Source organism: Eublepharis macularius, chromosome 4, assembly GCF_028583425.1.
Source record: "Eublepharis macularius isolate TG4126 chromosome 4, MPM_Emac_v1.0, whole genome shotgun sequence".
Taxonomy (NCBI): Eukaryota; Metazoa; Chordata; class Lepidosauria; order Squamata; family Eublepharidae; genus Eublepharis; species Eublepharis macularius.
In genome coordinates, this window is record NC_072793.1 from 78,219,869 (window position 1) to 78,238,194 (window position 18,326).

The 18,326-nt window shown below is 43.3% G+C and overlaps 1 protein-coding gene across 1 annotated transcript in view; it reads right to left on the minus strand.

Moving 5' to 3' along the window:
* The window catches only part of LOC129327368 (collagen alpha-1(XXIII) chain-like), a 507,186-nt gene that overhangs the window by 55,517 nt on the left and 433,343 nt on the right, over positions 1-18,326 (minus strand). The window contains exons 9-14 of the mRNA XM_054975948.1: positions 9,775-9,891; positions 9,265-9,300; positions 791-835; positions 387-449; positions 234-296; positions 68-130 (exon numbers count right to left, since the gene is read on the minus strand). Of these exons, the coding sequence (XP_054831923.1) occupies positions 68-130; positions 234-296; positions 387-449; positions 791-835; positions 9,265-9,300; positions 9,775-9,891 (387 nt within the window). The remainder of the gene's footprint in view (positions 1-67; positions 131-233; positions 297-386; positions 450-790; positions 836-9,264; positions 9,301-9,774; positions 9,892-18,326) is intronic.

An 18,326-nucleotide genomic window follows, 5' to 3' on the forward strand; every position in this document is an offset into this window, starting at 1 on the left:
GCTGGATAATTCTTCTTAGGATTGCACTTTTAGTATTAGTATGATATAGTATTAGTATGATACCTACCTGTGGCCCTGGAAGCCCATCTAGACCTTGCTCTCCCTTTGGGCCAATACTTCCTTGTTTTCCCTAAGATAGTTGAAAGAGGTTGAAGGAAAGAGGTTCAAAGAAATCTTTCAGTTTCTTAGCAGGGCTTCTAATTCTCTTAATATAGGTCTGTAAGATGCTTTACCTGTGGTCCTGGAATCCCATCTGTGCCTTTCTCTCCCTTTGGGCCAATGCTTCCTTGTTCTCCCTGTAGCAGTTGGAAAAGATTCAGGAAAGAGGTTCAAGAAAAACTTGGTTCATCTTACTATTCAAAGTATTATGTTCCAGAGATGCTTACCGGTGGCCCTGGAAGCCCATCTGTACCCTTTTCTCCCTTTGGCCCAACACTTCCTTGTTCTCCCTGAAAGTTGCACAAAGTAAAAGAAACTCAGTATCTTAATTCCTTAAAAAGCTACATTTTTGTTGAAGCACTCTTGACTAATTTTTAATAGCTGTAAATAATCAGTTCTATATTATCTGTATTGCTTCATGACTGCCAAACACCAAATGTATTTAGAATGTCTACTGAACACAGTATGTCAAACACAGTTCTGTGAGGATCTTCTTACTTTTGTCTTTTGAATTGTGTCATATTAAATATTTGTCTTTCATTCATTGACAAAAACATTGCATTGATTCTGCTTTAGTGCTTGCTGTATATATAAAACAACAATAAAAATAAGCCACAGAAGTTCTGTTTACCTTTAGCCCTTGAATTCCTGATTCTCCTGGGATTCCAGCATCACCCTGATGAAACAGAACACATAATAGTGACACTGAAATACAAATGTGCTTTGCATTTGCTAACGTCAATGCTAAGTGAGAGCTAAGCTACAAGAGAAGAATTACATGAGGAGGAGCATGTGAAGAGAGTAGCAATGTTAGCCGGGAAGCTGAGTTTTAAAAGATATCACAAGGCTCTGTCAATTTCCCCTCTCTACAGAGCCAGGGAGATCCCTGCTCAGAGGGTTTGTTTATTTCCTCTTCACCTCTTAGAAGGGGGAGGTGAAACTGACAGAGTCTTTGGGAGGCAAAGAGGAAATTAACAAACCCTCTGAGCAGCAATCTCCCTGGCTCAGTAGGGAGCGGAAATTGACAAAGCCTTCCGATCTCTTTTAAAACTCAGCTTCCCGGCTAACATTGCGACTCCCTTCATGTGATCCTCCTTGTGTAATTTGTCTCTTGTAGCTTGGCTCTGAGAGATTAGCTGGGCATTCTACAAGGCTAGTCATTTTTTTTTGTCAAATTGGCCCTAATTCAGAATTTGGGTCAGACTTTTACAGAATTTTTTATTATTAAAACAAGACCTAAACATTAGCTCTGTGTTGCTTTGTTTGCAATGTTCCTAAATCAAGGAGACTTTGCTCCTTGTCAGTGGAATGCAATAAAATGTAATGTTTGTGAAATCTTGTAGCCATATGTTGTGTGTGGTTCTGACTAAGTAGTGTGTGTTAGTCATAAAGTGCCTTCCATCTCGGCCACAAATATTCAGTGGCCTTTATAAGTTTCATTAAGGCAGCAAGATTTTTAACTAGCTAACACAGTCCAAAAAACCCACACATGTATCTGCACATACTTAGCTGCCATGGGGAAATAGGGTGCTGAGAGTCACTTCTTGGAGGGCTATGTCATTTTTCAGCAAAACACTCCAAGTGGAACAGCCCTGGGGACACAATAGTGAGGAATGGTAAATGTTCCATCCAGTCTATCCATGGATATAATCAGTGGTTTGTAGCAATGACTCATGTGCTGCAGAAGGGCTGCTGAATTTTTTTTTGCTATAGTTTTGCTAATGGCTGCTGGGAAATGGGGCCCATAACCAGCAATGTTCCAGATTGGACACTGCTTACTTCATGGAGATAGACCTCAAAAAAATGCTAGGAAAAATACAAATATTTGCATTGCCAGCTAGAGGGAGAGGCTATGGTGGAGGAAGAAGACAAAGAGATCAGGTTGGAGGTTAAAATGCCACAACTTTATTGGTTACAGCATATCAGAGCCTTGGTGCTGCACGGGGCATGGATCCCTGACCAGCACACACCTGCCTGCTAGCAGATCACCCCTTCAGGACACCAGCAGAGGGAGGGCACTGTGGGATGACAGTAAGCGGGAACACACTTGGGCATATGCCTCTGCATTGTTCCCCTGTCACCAGAGAGTGAGCATGCCTTGACCACACCTGAGCTGGGCTTGTCAATACCCTGCATGGCTCCCAATATCCCATAAGGGGATCCTCTGCTATGGGGAAACAAAGCACACAGGCTGTGTTAACCCCAAATGTATCCGTGCCCAACGCTCAAATCCCCTGCAAAGTTGTGAGAAGAGATAATAACTGAAGATGAATAACATGCCCAGTGAAACCACACAAGGAAAGGGCAATGCCCTGAAACCAAAGTGACAAGGGAGGGCTGGGTGGGACCGCTAGCATGCAGCAAATGCGAGGGGGCCTGGGTGGCTGCACACTAAGTGCATGCAGAACATCCCCCCTTTGCCCAGCCAGCTGCTCCTGATCACCAGCTGGTCCCTGCCCGGGATTGGTTCCTGCATGGTCACATGGGAGCTGGTGAGAGCCATCTGGGCCAAGCCATGGCAAAGAGCTTCTGCTGCCCACCCTCGCCCCACAAACCTTGTCCCACAAACCCTTGTAAACCAGCCAGCCAGTAAGTCAGCAGGCCATATCTTATCAGTTTGTAGTGCTATCATAAGCAGTTACAACAGTTACAACCTTCTAAACCCCTTTACTTCAGTGTCCTTCAAATGGTATAACTTTGCTTATGATGGCACTGCAAAGCTTTCAAAGTTGCTATTCTTTGTGCCTGATGCATTTCAACAGAATTATTTCCGTTTCTCTGAGAAAGGCTATACTTGTACACAAAACACATCAGGTATAAGACATGGCAAGTTGATATTTGCCTCTTGTTTTGTGGCCCACATGCATTCCTATACCACAAATACAAAAAAGAGGTCAAAGAACCAAGGGAACTGGGTTATGTTCATGTCAGACATAGACATTGGAAGTTACATAAATGTTTGCTCCCTCTTTGTACATTCAGCACATCTAGATTACAGACTATATGAGTTTGTAACTTCTCTAATACATTTGGCGTGTTTTCATAGCAGTATTAATGTGTATATAATATTCAAACATGCAGGAAAATATAAAACCATCTAATATTTTCCTAACACATGACTATTCTGTAGGAGGAACCATAACAAATGCCATTTTAGCGAGTCCTGTGAATGCAGTGATACTTGTAAAAATCACCACATTTTGAAACTTTACTAAGACTTAATCTCTCATTACTGTGTGTGTAATTTAAAATTTTTAAAAAAATGGAACATAGTATTTTCACCATGTAATGCTAATACAGTGCATTAAGATGCTCTGGGATATTTATTTATTTTCATTTAGGACTACTTTTAATTAACTTTGTTTCTATGAGCAAGGTTCAAGTCCAATAGCACCTTAAAGACCAACAAAGATTTTCCAGGATACAAGCTTTCAAGAGCCAGGTTCCCTTTGTCAGATACAAGTAGCAATGGATATCTGAGTCTTTTTATCCCACCTCTCCTACCTTCCAATCGGGATAAAAAGATAGATCTCCATTCTTACATGTATCTGAGAAAGGGAGCCCAATTCTCGAAAGCTTATGTCCTAGAAACTCTTTGTTGGTCTTTAAAGTGCTACTGGATTTGAACCTTGCTCATCTACTTCAGACTAACATGGCTTTTCACCTGAAGCTTTGTTTCTATGTTTATTGGCAGTCTTAAAGCGTACTTTTAAATTTAGATTTTATTCATGTTATGATTGTTTTTATTTATATTGTAGACTGCCTTGAGTTCATGCAAGGAAGAAAGACAGCTAATAAATGTTTTAAACAAACAAACAAACAAACAAATAAAACAAACAAACAAACAAATAAAACAAACAAACAAACAAACACTGTTTCCAGTCTTCCCAATATGAGGTGTGATTAGATGGCCAGACTGAGAGTTCATTATATTCTCTGGTATTCTGACACATTTTGCAATCAATATATAATATAAAGAACATGGCCACTGAATGGATAAATACGAGTTTCAAAACTGGAGAACAGCTACTGTTTTCAGAAATGGGAAGTCTCAGGAAGCATACCAAACAAGAATTAAACTGGTGCCACACACTATCATTGGTGCAAGAAACGCTGCTCCCCAGACTTATCTGGGGTGGCCTGGTTGTAGCCTCCAGGGTGGTGGGGATGGTGTGGCATAGCAGCTGCCATCTTTGAGATGCCCAGTGGCCTCCCAGCTGGGTGGCGTGCACTTTTCCCATTTCTAACACCCAGCGGCAGCCAACCAATCAGGGATGGATGGCAGGGTTGCTCAGGAGTGAGGTCAAGTGACAGACTTGAGAGGCATAATTTCCTCTCAGGTCTTCCACCAAGGTGTAAAAGGAAGGGCCAGCCCCACCCCTTTTCATTCAGCTTGTGGCAGGCATCAAGAGTGGAGCAGCAGCAAGCATTGGCAGCAGCATTTCAGCAGCAGCATTTTGACAGCAGTAGTTGGTGGTGTGGTGGCGGCAGCAGCAAGACAGCCCAGTAGTGAAGCAGTAGTGTGCCCAGGAAGAGACAGTGTGGCATAGCAGTGAGCTGAGCAGCCCGCAGTGGGGACCGGCTCTCAGTTGCTAAGGGAAGCCAGGAGCAGGGCAGCACTGCCAGGGGTGAAAGGACAGTGAGGACAGGGCTGAGCTTCCTTGGCCTGCTGGGCCTGCTAAGGGGATGGGCCAGTGCCAGTCACATGGGTTTTCCCCCCTGACTGGGAAAGCAAGAAGGGCAGCCCAGAGGTGGCTTTGAAGGCCGTGGCTTGCTGGCAGCTGTTCAGGCAAGCGTGACTTCCTCCCCCTTCTCTCACTACGGAGCCCAAACAAACAAACAAACAAACAAACAAACAAACAAACGTGTTAAAAAAAAACCCTTGCCCCTTTGTGTAGATTCCTTAGCTAGCTCAAGCAATTGGGGAAAGGTTCTGCTATGCTGCCCAAGACTCCTTGAAGGCTGTACCTCCCAAGGCAGGCAGACTGCCCAATAAGGCCCCTAAGGCTGGTTGTTGTCAAGGGGCTCTCTCTGGTTGCAAATAGGCTCGGCTCCCGCCCCCTGCAGCCCATCTCTCATGGGCTGGGGATTGGGACAGCCAAGCTGATGCTCCCCTGGGCCTCTTGGCTCCAGGTGGGCAGGGGGTCTCTAGGGCCACACAGGGGTGCACAAGGGCTCAACACGGTGGGGTGGAGGTGTTCTTTCCTAGGGATCTCTCGGGCCTTGGAGCTCCTTTCTGAGAGGGTGAAGCAGCTTGGGGCCTCTGGGCCTGGTTCAGCAGCTGCTGTTCCAGTCTGTTGAAGCCCCCCCCCCCGGGGCAGTCGGTAAGGTCACTGGTGCTGGGAAGCCTCCCAAAAGACAGTGGCTGGTGCATTTGCCCAGCAGCAGTTCCAGCTGCTCTAGTAGCCCAGATTGGCAGAGGCAACCCACCAGGAAAGCCCACTGCGTGCATCAGAAGTAGCAGAGAACCAGGCGATGGGATGAGGGACAGTGGGGGAACAACAGGTGAGTCCACTTTGGCCAAAAAGGCAGAGGGACTTGAAGTAGATTACTGGGAGGTGGCAGGCCATGTGCCTGGCCTGCCTACTTGAGTGCTGCAGAGGAGGGCTGGGTCCAGATGGGTGGGAGCAGGCCCACAGGAGGTATGGGCAGCTGAACAAGCCAAGGGCCTCTCCTTGACCATTTCATCCTTCACAGATGATGAGGACCACCTGGGATTTACCTCACTCATAAATTTCAGCAATTCCCTGGATGGGTAGTACATGAACTTTTTCTCACTAATAAAGCCAGAGGTAGAGAACAGGAGGAGTGCCCCCCCTCAAAAAGAGGGCCAAAAAGGTGGCAGAGAGCACCTTCAGCAACTGGCTGGAGCAACTTTGTCTTCACAGGCATTGTTCAGGCGGCCTACCCAGAGTGGGGCTGGAACCTGACGAACCACTTGAGCAATGTGCTGCAGGCCTGGGTCCTCACAGGTGATAATGCGGCCATGGAGTATGACAAGGCCTTCTGCAAGAGGACTTCTCATAACCCAAAAGCCAGGAGGGACCTGGCTGTGGCTAGTGGGGCCCCATATCAGGAACAGTGCAGAGGCCTCTGAGGGTGGTAGGTGGTCGGGCAGATGGTAGAGGGCTAGGGATTTTTGCTGGGAGTATAATTAGGGCAAATGCCTGCATCCCTGCTGTAGATGCAACAACAATTGTGACAGCTGTTTTGGTCCCCATCCCAGGCCTTCCTGCCTTTGAGGCACCATGGCTCAACAGCCCTTTTGTGCTGGCTGGCCCTCCAATGGCAGTCCCTGTAAGAAGTGAGGGTCCAATGTCCCACCTGCCCACCCCTATAGTATAGGGAAATAGTGGGGCAGCTATGGGCTTCAGGTTGGCACCCCCCCAATCAGGCTTGATGCCCTTCACTCTCTTTTGCTTCACTATTCCAACAAGTCTGCCACCCACTATATATGGGAGGGGTTCGTTGGCAGTTTTGCATTCGCTTCATTGATCCCAGTGTCCCTATGGTATATGGCATCCTTATGTCAACCAAGGAACTGTACAAAATTGTTGCAGTCAAAATTGCTAAGGAGGTGGCCACTAGGCAGGTAGTGGGCACCTTTAGCATTCCTCCCCTGCCCAATCTGAGGGTTTCTCCTCTTGGGGCGGTCTTGAAAAAGGCACCATCTGTCATACCCGTGGGGCTCTTCAGTCAATGAGGCCATCCCTTCTGAGCTGTGTTCTGTTAAATATGCCTCCTTTGACCATGCAGTTCACCTGGTCTGGTGGCACTGGGATCCTTACGGCAAAGTATAATGTGCAGTCAGCTTTCCAGTTGCTACCTGAGCATCCCGACAACTACTGTCTGCTCAGCTTCAAATTTATGTGCATGTGGTATATAGACAAGGCCAGGTCAATGGGATGCTCAGTTGCCTGTGCTGCCTTCAAGACTTTCAGCATATTTTTGGAATGGGCTGTTAGGGATCAAAGGGGATGCCCACACATCACCCATTATTTGGATGATTTCTTGATCATGGATCCCCTGGATGGCATGCTCCACGTGGATCACCTGTGTACACTTCAGCTGCCGGCTCAGGATCTTGGGGTCCTGCACACTCAGGAGAAGACTGAGAGACTGGTCACTTGGCTGGTCTACCTGGGAATTGAGCTGGATTCTGTGCTAGGACAGTTTCATCTCTCACATGACAAGTTACAGAACTTATGGAACTCATTAACCGCATACTGTCCTGCCAGAAGTGCACTCTCAAAGCGCTCCAGTCCATCATAGGGCACCTAAACTTCACATGCAGGATAGTTTCCCCCTGAAGGGGCTTCTGTGCGTTTTTAGCCTTGGCCACCAGTGGGGCCCCTGTCCCTCACCACTGCATTCGTCCTACTAAGGACATCAAGGAGGACCTAAACATCTGGCTTGCTTTCCTCACCAGTTTCAATGGGATCTCACCTATTGCAGGATTTGTAGGACTTGGGGCCTGACTTGCAGGTCCATTCTGATACTGCTGGTAGCATAGGCTTCAGGGTTTACCAAGGAGGTTGCTGGTGCGCCTGGATGCGGCCTGCTGCATGGGCCGGGTCTGGCATCTTGAGGAACCGAACATTCTTAGAGTTATTCTGTTTACTAGTTGAACAAAACATATTAAATGTCTTGTGCTCAAACAAGGACCCATACAGTTCCATAACTAACTTTACAATATACACTTTCGTACGATGCAGTGTCAAGAAGACATTGGTATATTCAATATTCTATAGAATGTCTCAGAGCTGATTTTAAATACAGTAAGATCCTTCAGTACCTTGTGCTATGCAGATGATTAGTAGGGAAAAAAGCAAATGTGAGCAATTTCTTAGGATAACAGTGTTTGAGTCACATAGGCTTATGATGGTTGAGGTAGATGAATCACCCAACCGGCCCCTCCCAGTGAGGGGGAGATATTCCCCCACCTATATTTATTAAATCTTAGCCATCCTGCCCTGTGGACCTTGAGGATGCTTTGAGATGTGGGGTGCGATATAAGCTGCCTTATGTTTTAGTGCAGTATTATATGATTGCTACCAGTGTTTTACTATATGTTTTTGTTATATGTATTTATATGTTGTGAATCCACTTTAAGCCTGCTTGCTCAGCTACAAAATAAATAAATAAATAAATGGGCCTAGGCTAGGGTTCTTAGGTGCCCGCTGGTGGCAGGCAAACTCCTGGGGATTTGTCCACTGGCCCAGCGATTGCTCAGCAATTGGTGGGAGGTAGCAAGCCTCCTGGAGGTTTCCTGCCATGGGCAGACACCCAAGGAATACATGCCATGCACGTGCTCCCTGGGGACGTGGCAACATCACTTCCAGAAGTGAAGTACTGACCATGCTTCGTGCTTTGTTTAGGGTCAATTTGGACCTCAAATGGGCTGAATCAGTCCCATGCAGAGTGTGGGAGCACTCGCACAGCCAGTGCGGTGATATCACTTCTGGAAGTGATGTCGCCGCATCTGCCCCAGGGTGTCCACAAACAAAGAGAAACCTCATGCCCAACATGAGGTAAATGTTGTGAAGTCTACCCTCCCAGCAGGAGGAGAGAGGGACCTGGCAACTGTAGCCTAGGCCCAATGTCCCAAGAAGATATGGCATTCATATTACCACCTATATTGTTATGAGAGGTGCTAGCAATAGCATAGTTAGAGCACACAGTAAGTTATACTAATTACAATGTGTGTAATGTGGAGCAACACAAAATAGAGGAGGACATGGAGAGCTTTCATAAAAGAGACTCACCTTTAAAGGACAGAGAATCTAATGCTGCTGAGTAGAAAGCCAGCTCATCAAAACAGGCTAAGCTGCTGGTTTCAGCAACCTGGACAATGCTGTAAGTCTGACAACTGTTGTCCAATTTTTAGCTTTGCACATACAGTGGTACTATACTTTGCAGTAGTAATGAACATATGAAACCAGAGGCAATGATAGCAACAGTTATTATAAGCAGGCATGACACAGTGAAGAACCAAAGCAGAAATTGTAGACGCACATAATATCTAGCATAGACAATCATCCCATGCTTAGTATGTGAAAACAAATTTATTAAGGTAAGATTTAATATCAAGGACTGTACACTGACCTTGATACCTGCTTCTCCAATTTCTCCTTTCTCACCCTAGACAATACAAATTCAGTTATTTAATCTTGGACAATCAATGAGTTTCTAAAATCTGTTTTCCAAAAGCCTCCTTTCAAACTGTAAAACTCAACAGAGATGAACAGAAGCTTTAACAAAGGAACTATGAAAATGTTATGGTGGGCTGCAGATTGAAATTAATGTTATGTATTAAATACAATAGATAAGCTATAGACCTATACATTTCTTATACTTGGACTTATAATTAGTACTAACACAGGTGGGCTACCAGCACTACCTTTAACTTAATCTCCTAGAAGAAATTAAGATGCAACACCCTAACTCAATTATCTTTGTTCAGTAGTTAATGCCCCTTAATTTGCCTTTTTTCCAATTCAAAAATAGAGGCATCTGGTGATTTTTTGCTGAAATGCATTATGAGGAGAATGCCTCTCCTACTAAAACATGCATTTTAGTTTACAGCACCTCCTCTTGATATTAATTGCTCCTTACAGGGAGGCCTGGGGGTCCCCTTGGGCCATCTTTTCCTGTGTCTCCAGGGGGCCCTCTTGCACCTGGCTGTCCAGGAGGACCTGGTGGGCCAGCAGCGCCATCTTTACCTTGATCCCCCTATAAGAAGTTTAGACAAAACATCATATTGTAAAAAATGACATCACTGATGATAAGTTGTAGCTGCAAACACTCTGTTCAGCACAACAAAGACAATACCAGGAAACGTGGTAAGAGAATTGGTGTGTTTTAACAATAAAACTTCAAATTGATCAATCTTTACATAGTCCAAAATCTCTCTAAGTACAGGCCTAAGGACATGTTTTTATTATTTCAGACTTAATTATCTGACAAAAAACATGATCATTAACATTTTTAACCCATCAGTGCCCAATTTGTGTATATGCGCACTACAGAAAGGCAAGGAACTGTGTCCACAAACAATGGACTGTAGCTCTCTAGTTTGATGTGGTTGCCCCAGGTCAGCAAAAAATCTTCTCTCTTTCAATGAGAAGCAGGTAAAAGAAATGCAGAAGGACTCAGGTTGTTTAAAATTCCACAGCACTACTATGAGAAAGCATGGAACGGAACTACTGTCCAAATTATATCTTTATGGCTTTTAAATTTGCAGAACTTTTGATTCATTCATAATCCTGCTATCTAGATTCAAGAGATGCTTGCCTTTAAGAGAATGAATGGTAATACAGTATCAGTTCAATGAATAAGATCAACAGTTGTAAAATTGGATACATTATCTGTATACATTTAGTGAATTTCCAAATATCCAAAATTGCTGAGCCTCAACAGCATTTTAACATGGATATATCTGTGAGATCTAGCATCTCATTTATTGTATTAATATTCTGTCTTTTCTTCACATTCTCACATTTCTCAAAGCCATGTACTTAGGGTTCCCAAGTTATTTTGCTCCTAAATGCTGATAAAATTGAGACCTGTTTAGCCTTATGAAGGTTGTTGCTCATGTGATTTTATGCCTATTTAAATCTTGTAAGGGCACAACATATAGTAACCTGCTGAAATATTATCAAAATTTTAATGCAATGAATATAGAAAATATAAAGTAAAGTTTTTAAATGAAAAAGGACTATATCTTATAGTGAAAGGGGTGCCATTCCCCCCCACTTACCTGGCCAATGGGGGGGCATGCCCCTGGGGTGCCCCCCTCAGGCGGTGTGGCATGCCCCCGCACCCACAGTGGCCTGATTTGCGCCCTGCAGTGGGCCCGTTTTGGGCTGAATCATGCCCCACAGGCGATTCAGCCACTTGGTGAGTGTGGGAGCACTCCCAGGCCACTCTTTGACCCACATGATGATGTCACTTCCCAGAAGTGACATCATCACACTGGTTGGGAGTGCATGTGAGAGGAGAAGAGAGTGACAGAGCGAGGTAGGAGCCAACATCCCAATCTCCCACCGGAGGAGTGAAGGGACCTGGCAACCCTATATAGCGAGGATACACACAGAACGGAATTGCTAACATGCATTTTATATCATGCTCAGAGTGGGTTACTGTGAAAGTCAAGAGAAACTAAAGAGGAATCAAGACAACTGTAATGATGAATTCATGCTAAGCGCACTTATAGGACTGGATCCGATGCCAGTCTTTCCCCTCTTCCCAGCAGCCATTTCTATTCCAAAGAAAGTTTATTCCTGGAGTCCCAGGACCCGAGTGTAATAATTGTCACAGGGATTAGGAGCTTGCCGCGGGGAGAGGGAAGGTGATGAAATCACTCCCTTTTTCTTCTCTTAGTGGAGTTCTCCTCAAGAAGAGGTAGGAGGGAGCAATTTCACCCCTTTTTCTTGCCACCACAGCTTCCTGACCCATACGGTAGTTATTTTATATAGGTCCCATGGCCCCAGAAATAAACTTTATTGGGATCAGAAATGTCTGGTGGAAGGATTGAAAAACTAGGTAAATCTGGAGCTATCAGTTCCTTCCACTGACATGGGTATCCAACCCATAATGTACACAATAGGCATAATCCAGTTTGGTGTAGTGGTTAAAAGCAGCAGGACTCTAATCTGGAGAACCGGATTTGATTCTCCACTCCTCTGCTTGAAGCCAGTTGGGTAACCTTGGGTCAGTCACAGCTCTCCGGAGCTCTCTCAGCCCCACCTACCTCACAGTTATTATTGTTGTGGGGATAATAATAACATAATTTGTAAACCGCTCTGAGTGGATGTTAAGTAGTCCTGAAGGGCAGTATATAAATCAAAAGTTGTTGTTGTTGTTATTCCAGAGGAATGTGCAGCCAACTGTGTGTGTATTCAGAGAGGGTTTTTATTTTGTTTTTCTTAAAATGCAGTCCCTTGTCCTCAAATGTCAAGGCAATTTGAAATTTCAATTAGTATCCAAAGCAGATTACAACATAGTATGGACAACTACTCTACATCTGAGAATTAATTCTATAATACTGGTATTCCTTTTTTTTAATGTATAAAATGCTTTTATCTCAATCCTGTTCACAGTGTCTCTATAATTGCCAGCATTATATCTGTTTTGCTAATGATTCAGCTAAAAGAGCAGCTTGCTAAAATGAGCACAGGACAGAAACATTTAAATGATACTAGTTACCAACTATTATTATTGTAATCTGCATTATAATCTGCTGTGAAAAACAAGAACTCAAGCATCCAGGATGGGACTATTTCAGCACATGGAGATGGCTTTGAACACCCTCCTCAAAAAGACTGGACCATAAAATTCTTTGTAACATCTGGACAGAATGTCCACAGTGACAGACCTCTACTTAATGTCATCCTGCTATAAATGAGAAACTCAATTGTACAGGGCCATCCTTGGAAAGTTCCAGTTCAGGAAATTTCCTTACAGACTTCTAAAACGAATAACTGAGTTTGACAGAATTGGTTCCTATTTCTTTATTAAAAAGTTTTGCAGTTATTATTTGTTGCAGGAATACTAAAGCCGTAATAATCCTGAAAATAAAACATTCAGGATCACAGCCAGTTTTCAACACTGGTTTATCCAATAAATCAAAAAGCAAGGTCTTGATTAGGGAGCCCATTCTCCTGGTGGGGGCAGGGGATCCCCCACTCCCACCTTTTGCCCCTCCCCCACTGTTTATTTGTTCAGTGGGGGGAAGGTGCAGAACAGGCCACCTGGGTGCACTCCTGGGGGCCAGCATAATGATGTCACTGACAATTTTTTAAAAAGCACTATCTCTGTATAACGAAATTGGGTTAAAATTACTTGCTGTTATTATGGACATAGGCGGTTCTGGCCAGTGACCAAAAGGATTTCTCGTTATGGTGATATTCTTTGAGGCTGAACTGTGCACATGTCAAGTGTTGGCAAAGCACATCTGCTTGGGTAGAAGCAAGTGCTGTGTTCTTTCAACATGGTCAGGATAGGATGTATGCGAGAGGCCAGCTGTATCATTGTTTAAAATTCTAAGTGTGATGATTATCCATATAACATTTTATTTTTTCTTTACTGTAGTGTAATGGCAAATTACTAAACAACCATAAACAATTCTGATACTAGTAGTTCTGCTATGTGGTCCATTTTGTTTATTACTTAAAGTTGTTAAGAAGCATTATTAGAATGTAAAAAAAAAGAATAAAATAACAGAAAAGAAAGACACATGATTAGAACATACATTAGAAGAGTAAAAGAAAAAGAAAAACCTCACAAGAAACACAGCAAACCACAGGTCTAAAAGCAGTTCTACCTTAAGGATTCGTCGGCTAAAAATATGCTGATCAGAGAGAAATCCATGACTGAGGCGAGGAAAAGCCATCTAGTCAATGTGTGGCAGGAAAGACAAAGAGGTCAAGACAGATTTTATGATGACAGAGTGAACTTTAAAGATTCATTCAGCATTACATAACTTAGAGATTCCAGTACTGTCAAGAACTGGTATTTGGAGGGAAAGTAACTAAGAAACAGTAATAAAAGTAGCTTTAAAATACACTTGGCGCCATATTGTGTGCCATGAGAATGAATATTTCTTCATTAGTTCAACTTTCAGTTCACAGGTGCAAAAATAAAATAAACTATCCATTCTTATTCATTCTATCACTTCATATTTGATAACGAGGGTTGCCAATTCCAGGTTGGGAAATTCCTGGAGATTTGGAGGTAATGTTAGCAGTCAAGCCAAACCCTCATGCTAATAGGAAAGTTTATGCTTGTGAATATATCATATACCCCTTCCTCATGTTCCTCAAGCACGTAGCACATTGCCTGGCTAGGCAGAACAATTCTCGATCCAGCTGGAAGGGAAAATCACTGAAACATGAGTCATGAGGCATGCCAACAGCCCTACACCCCAGATATGCGCAAAGAGGACTTCTAGGTTTTCCTAAGTTAATCTCCCCCAAACCCTTCTGATCTTCCCTCACCCACCTTCCGAATCAAGGCTACTCAGGGATCTGATAGCCCTTCTCATCCAACAACTGCGGCTCATCAATCACTTTTTCTTACCTTTAGTAACACCCAGGAAGGTTTAATCAAGCCCTTCCCATTTTATTGTCTCACCTCCGGAGACAGCCATTAAGCTACTGTTTTGGGGCAGAAGACGCGATCCTGCCCCAGGGTACATTCCACAGTATAATCGGGCTGCCCACCCATAGCTGTGTGTGTCCATCTTGGGATTTCTATGCACACCTTCAGATAAGTGTCTGAGCCCTCTTCTTGCTGCGAAGCACTGGTCATTCAGCTGCTACTCTAGGGACATCCTCTATCTCCTAGACTGGTAAATATTGTCCTTCCCCCGAAGCCACTTTCCCCGCTCACCACCTTTCCAGTTAGCTCTGTGTCTATGGTGTGTATGTTCTCTCTGTGTTTGCCTTGTTATTTCCCCTTAATAAAAACCATTCCTGTTGAACGACCGCCTACTTCTTTCAGAGAGAGTACTCTAAGGGAACGATTCTGGTATACATTGGTGGAGAGATCCCAGTTACCCCCTCTTGCTGCTTCTCCTTGTACACTAATTTCCCCAACTCACAAGGAGACTCCATTTAGGGTAACAGTAAAGCCAGGAGATAGCAGGATTTGAGGACAAGAGGGACCTTAGCAGGGTATACTACCGTACAGTCCACTCTCCAAAGTGGCCATTTCCTTCAGGAGAACTGATGTCTGCAGTCTGCAGATCAGTTATAATTCTGGGAGATCTCTACCTGGAGGTTGACAACCCTAGTGATAGCTTTCTGAAAGGGACAACAACATAACTTTACTTCAATAGTCATAATTTGATAGCACAATTCTTGTATCATTTGCATCATTGGTGAACTTCCTTTGGAAAACTATGTCACCACATTTCAGCTTGCTACTATTATCTGAAGCATGTTTTTCTTGGGAGGAGGCTACATTTCATGTTCCCATTCTGAGCAGAGATGTTGAATTTGAAATATTCATTTTTTTACACTTTTAACACAAGAAACACAAAACTGGAAGCGTTCTTCAGTTTTGATAAAGGATGAAACAATTTAGTTTACGACAGTATTGCCAGTGGCTTCCATGGATTTCATTGAGGAGGTCTGGTGATTCCCTAGATGCTTTTTGCATCTCTCATACAGATGTTACATTTTTTCAGCCTCATCTAAATGAGGCAAGTGTTCTTAAATTAATTGTAGAATGATTTGCTTGAATGGAGGAATGATTGAAATCTTAGCTGAAGGACATACTAAGCTCCCAGTCCTACAGATATGATTTAATATAACTGCCAACGACACCAGATTAGGAGCACACATTAAAAGGGGGAAAAACATTAAAATATTTAGTAGAAATACCAAGCCAGGTTTGAGCCAGTGCAATTGAGTTGGAAACAAATAGATTTCGTCTTAAGTAATCATGACTGCAATCCTAAAAACACTTACTTGGGAGTAAGCCTGATTGAATAAAATGGCACTTACTTCTGAATAAACATGCATAGGAATGCACAGGTTGATAAGGGGTAGAACCTGTATTTATTTATTTATTTATTTCATTTACACCCTGCCTTTCTCCCCAATGGGGATCCAAAGCAACTTACATCATTCTCCTCTCCTCCATTTATCCTCACAACAAACTGTGAGGTAGGTTAGACTGCGTGTAACTGAGCCAAGGTCACCCAGAGAGCTTCCATGGTGGAGAGGGAATTCGAACCGGCTGGGGGGATGGCAAGCCTAGGCCTAGGGCTGCCAACTTCCAGGAGGTGACTGAAGATCTCCTGAAATTTCAATGACTCTCCAGGCCATAGAGATCAGTTGCCCTGGAGAATATAGCTGCTTTGGAGGCTGGACTCAAAGGAATTGTACCCCACTGAATTCCCTCCCCTCCTCAAATCCTGCCCTCTCCAGGCTCCACCCCCAAATTCTCCAGGAATTCCCCAACTTGGAGCTGGCTCTACACAGGCCAGCTCAACTAGTCAAGTAGCAAAGTTCTGCAGAGATTAGCATAGTTCATGATGTGCTGAAGAAAAAAACCCTGTAATTTCAGTTTTAATTAAATGAGGATTACTCACTCAGAAAAGTGTTCCTTTGGAAAGACTGTTCTTTCCTGGAGTTACTAACAGCTACTAATTATTGTTCTGTTATTATCGCCAGAAAATGAAATCTAATGCCTTTTAGGGTTGCCAGCTCCAGGATGGGAAATTCCTGGAGATTTGTGGGGTGGAGCCTAGAAAGAAGGGGGTTTCGGGAAAGATTTCAGCCGAGTATAATGCCATAGAGTCCACCCTCCAAAGCAGGCCATTTTCTCCAGGGGAACTCAACTCTGTCATCTGGAGATCAGTTGAAATTCTGGGAGACCTCCAGCCCCCACCTGGAGGCTGGCAACCCTAAATTTGTTCCATGTAAAGCCGTACAGTAATTTTAGGAAATAAACTCTACTATGAGGCTAAAGAAAAGACACTGACCATGTAAAAAATTAAAATAATTCAGGGCAGATGGTGTCAGAGGAACGAATGTCCCAGAGACTATATGAGAGAACAGAAGGACTGAGAAGCCAAAGAAATGTCCTCAACATTCAGAAACATTTGTATGTGTGAGTGAGGAAATCAGACTGTTAGCACCATAATTTGATTACTGCACAGTCCTGTGAAGAGACTTTCCTAAGGGATACAAAATACTAAGGCACAAACATATTTCATAACATGAACACTTCGAAATGCAGGTTGCTTTTATGTGTAATTGGGAACATCTGGGAACTACTTGCAAATGTTTTCCTTTCTGTTACAACATGAGACAGTTTTCGAATAAATTGCCTTAGAATGGTTTATGTTTAATGCATGGCTACGGTGCTCCTTTAGGCACAATGCTGGATCTAACACCAACAGCCTCTAAACAACTTTTTGTCAGCATTTTTCCAGGTACAATTTTGTTTCACAATTTTATATTGATGTGGTTTTCTTTATACACTAGCACAAAGTTTTCTATATAACTAGTTTTAAGAAGATCATAGTACAGGTCTGTCAAAAGTTTCCAAATCCTCTTTTATGAGGTGCTTGCAGATATAATTTGGACAGTGAAATGGTGCAACATTATGTAAAGTAAGCATTTCAGCTCTTCTGATAATGCACAGGAAACATTTCCCCTGCAGAACATCTTTCACAGTAGCCCACGAGCTTATTGTGCTATTTGGCAAACTAATCCCCCATTTCCTCAAAATTAGAGACAATGGAGAGTATACAGTTACTTTCATGAAAACCTTCTAACGTATAATGTTTTTAATTATAAAGTAAAAGGATGCTGGAATGCAATCAGAGTAGCAGCATGTAATATTTAAGACTTTTCCAGATTCATTGTGATTTACACAATGAATCTGGGACCAGTTCTTTCTGTATTACTTTTTGTTTGAATGCTACCATATTGCTGAGTAACCCAAAAATATGCCAGATTCCAGATACTCTAGTTGGTACCCACTTAGTGTTGCCAGATCCCTCACAATGGCAGGGGATCCCCCATTCCTGCTATTACTCACCTAGCCAGCAATGGGGAAAGGCATAGGGGGAATCACATTGGGAGGCAAGCTGGCAGGCACATGCACAAAATGCGTGCCCACGTCCCATCAGTGATTATGTCATTTCTGGTGCAACCCATAAGTGTGCCAGGGTCAATTCAGTAAAAGCACCCCCAAACAGAGCATTTCCCCCCCCCCATCCCCCCATTTTGACTTAGGAGACCCGGCAATTCTGTACCCACCAAGTCTAACACATATATAGAATTCTTCACCTGATATATTCTTAAATACAAAATCATAACATTTGGGGAAAAAAATTAATTTGAATTTTTCTTTCTACTTGCTCCCTCCTCCTGCCCCACACTTTCAGGCAAAAGTCTTTGGTCATGAAGGTTTGAAATTAACTTTTACTTTAAAGGGAAACTCGAGATCCCTACAATTATACCTGAAGAGTTGGCTAGCATGCGAGCTAGCCTTGCTCAATTGATTTTACATTTCCGTATGCTAGGGGCTTTTTTAACACTGTAAAGAACAGAACTTTTAAAAGAGGTTCTGGTTCTATTTATCTGCCTACTTCTGATCAGTAACTTCACTGCTCTTATGATTTAGAACAATATTCTTATGATTTAAAA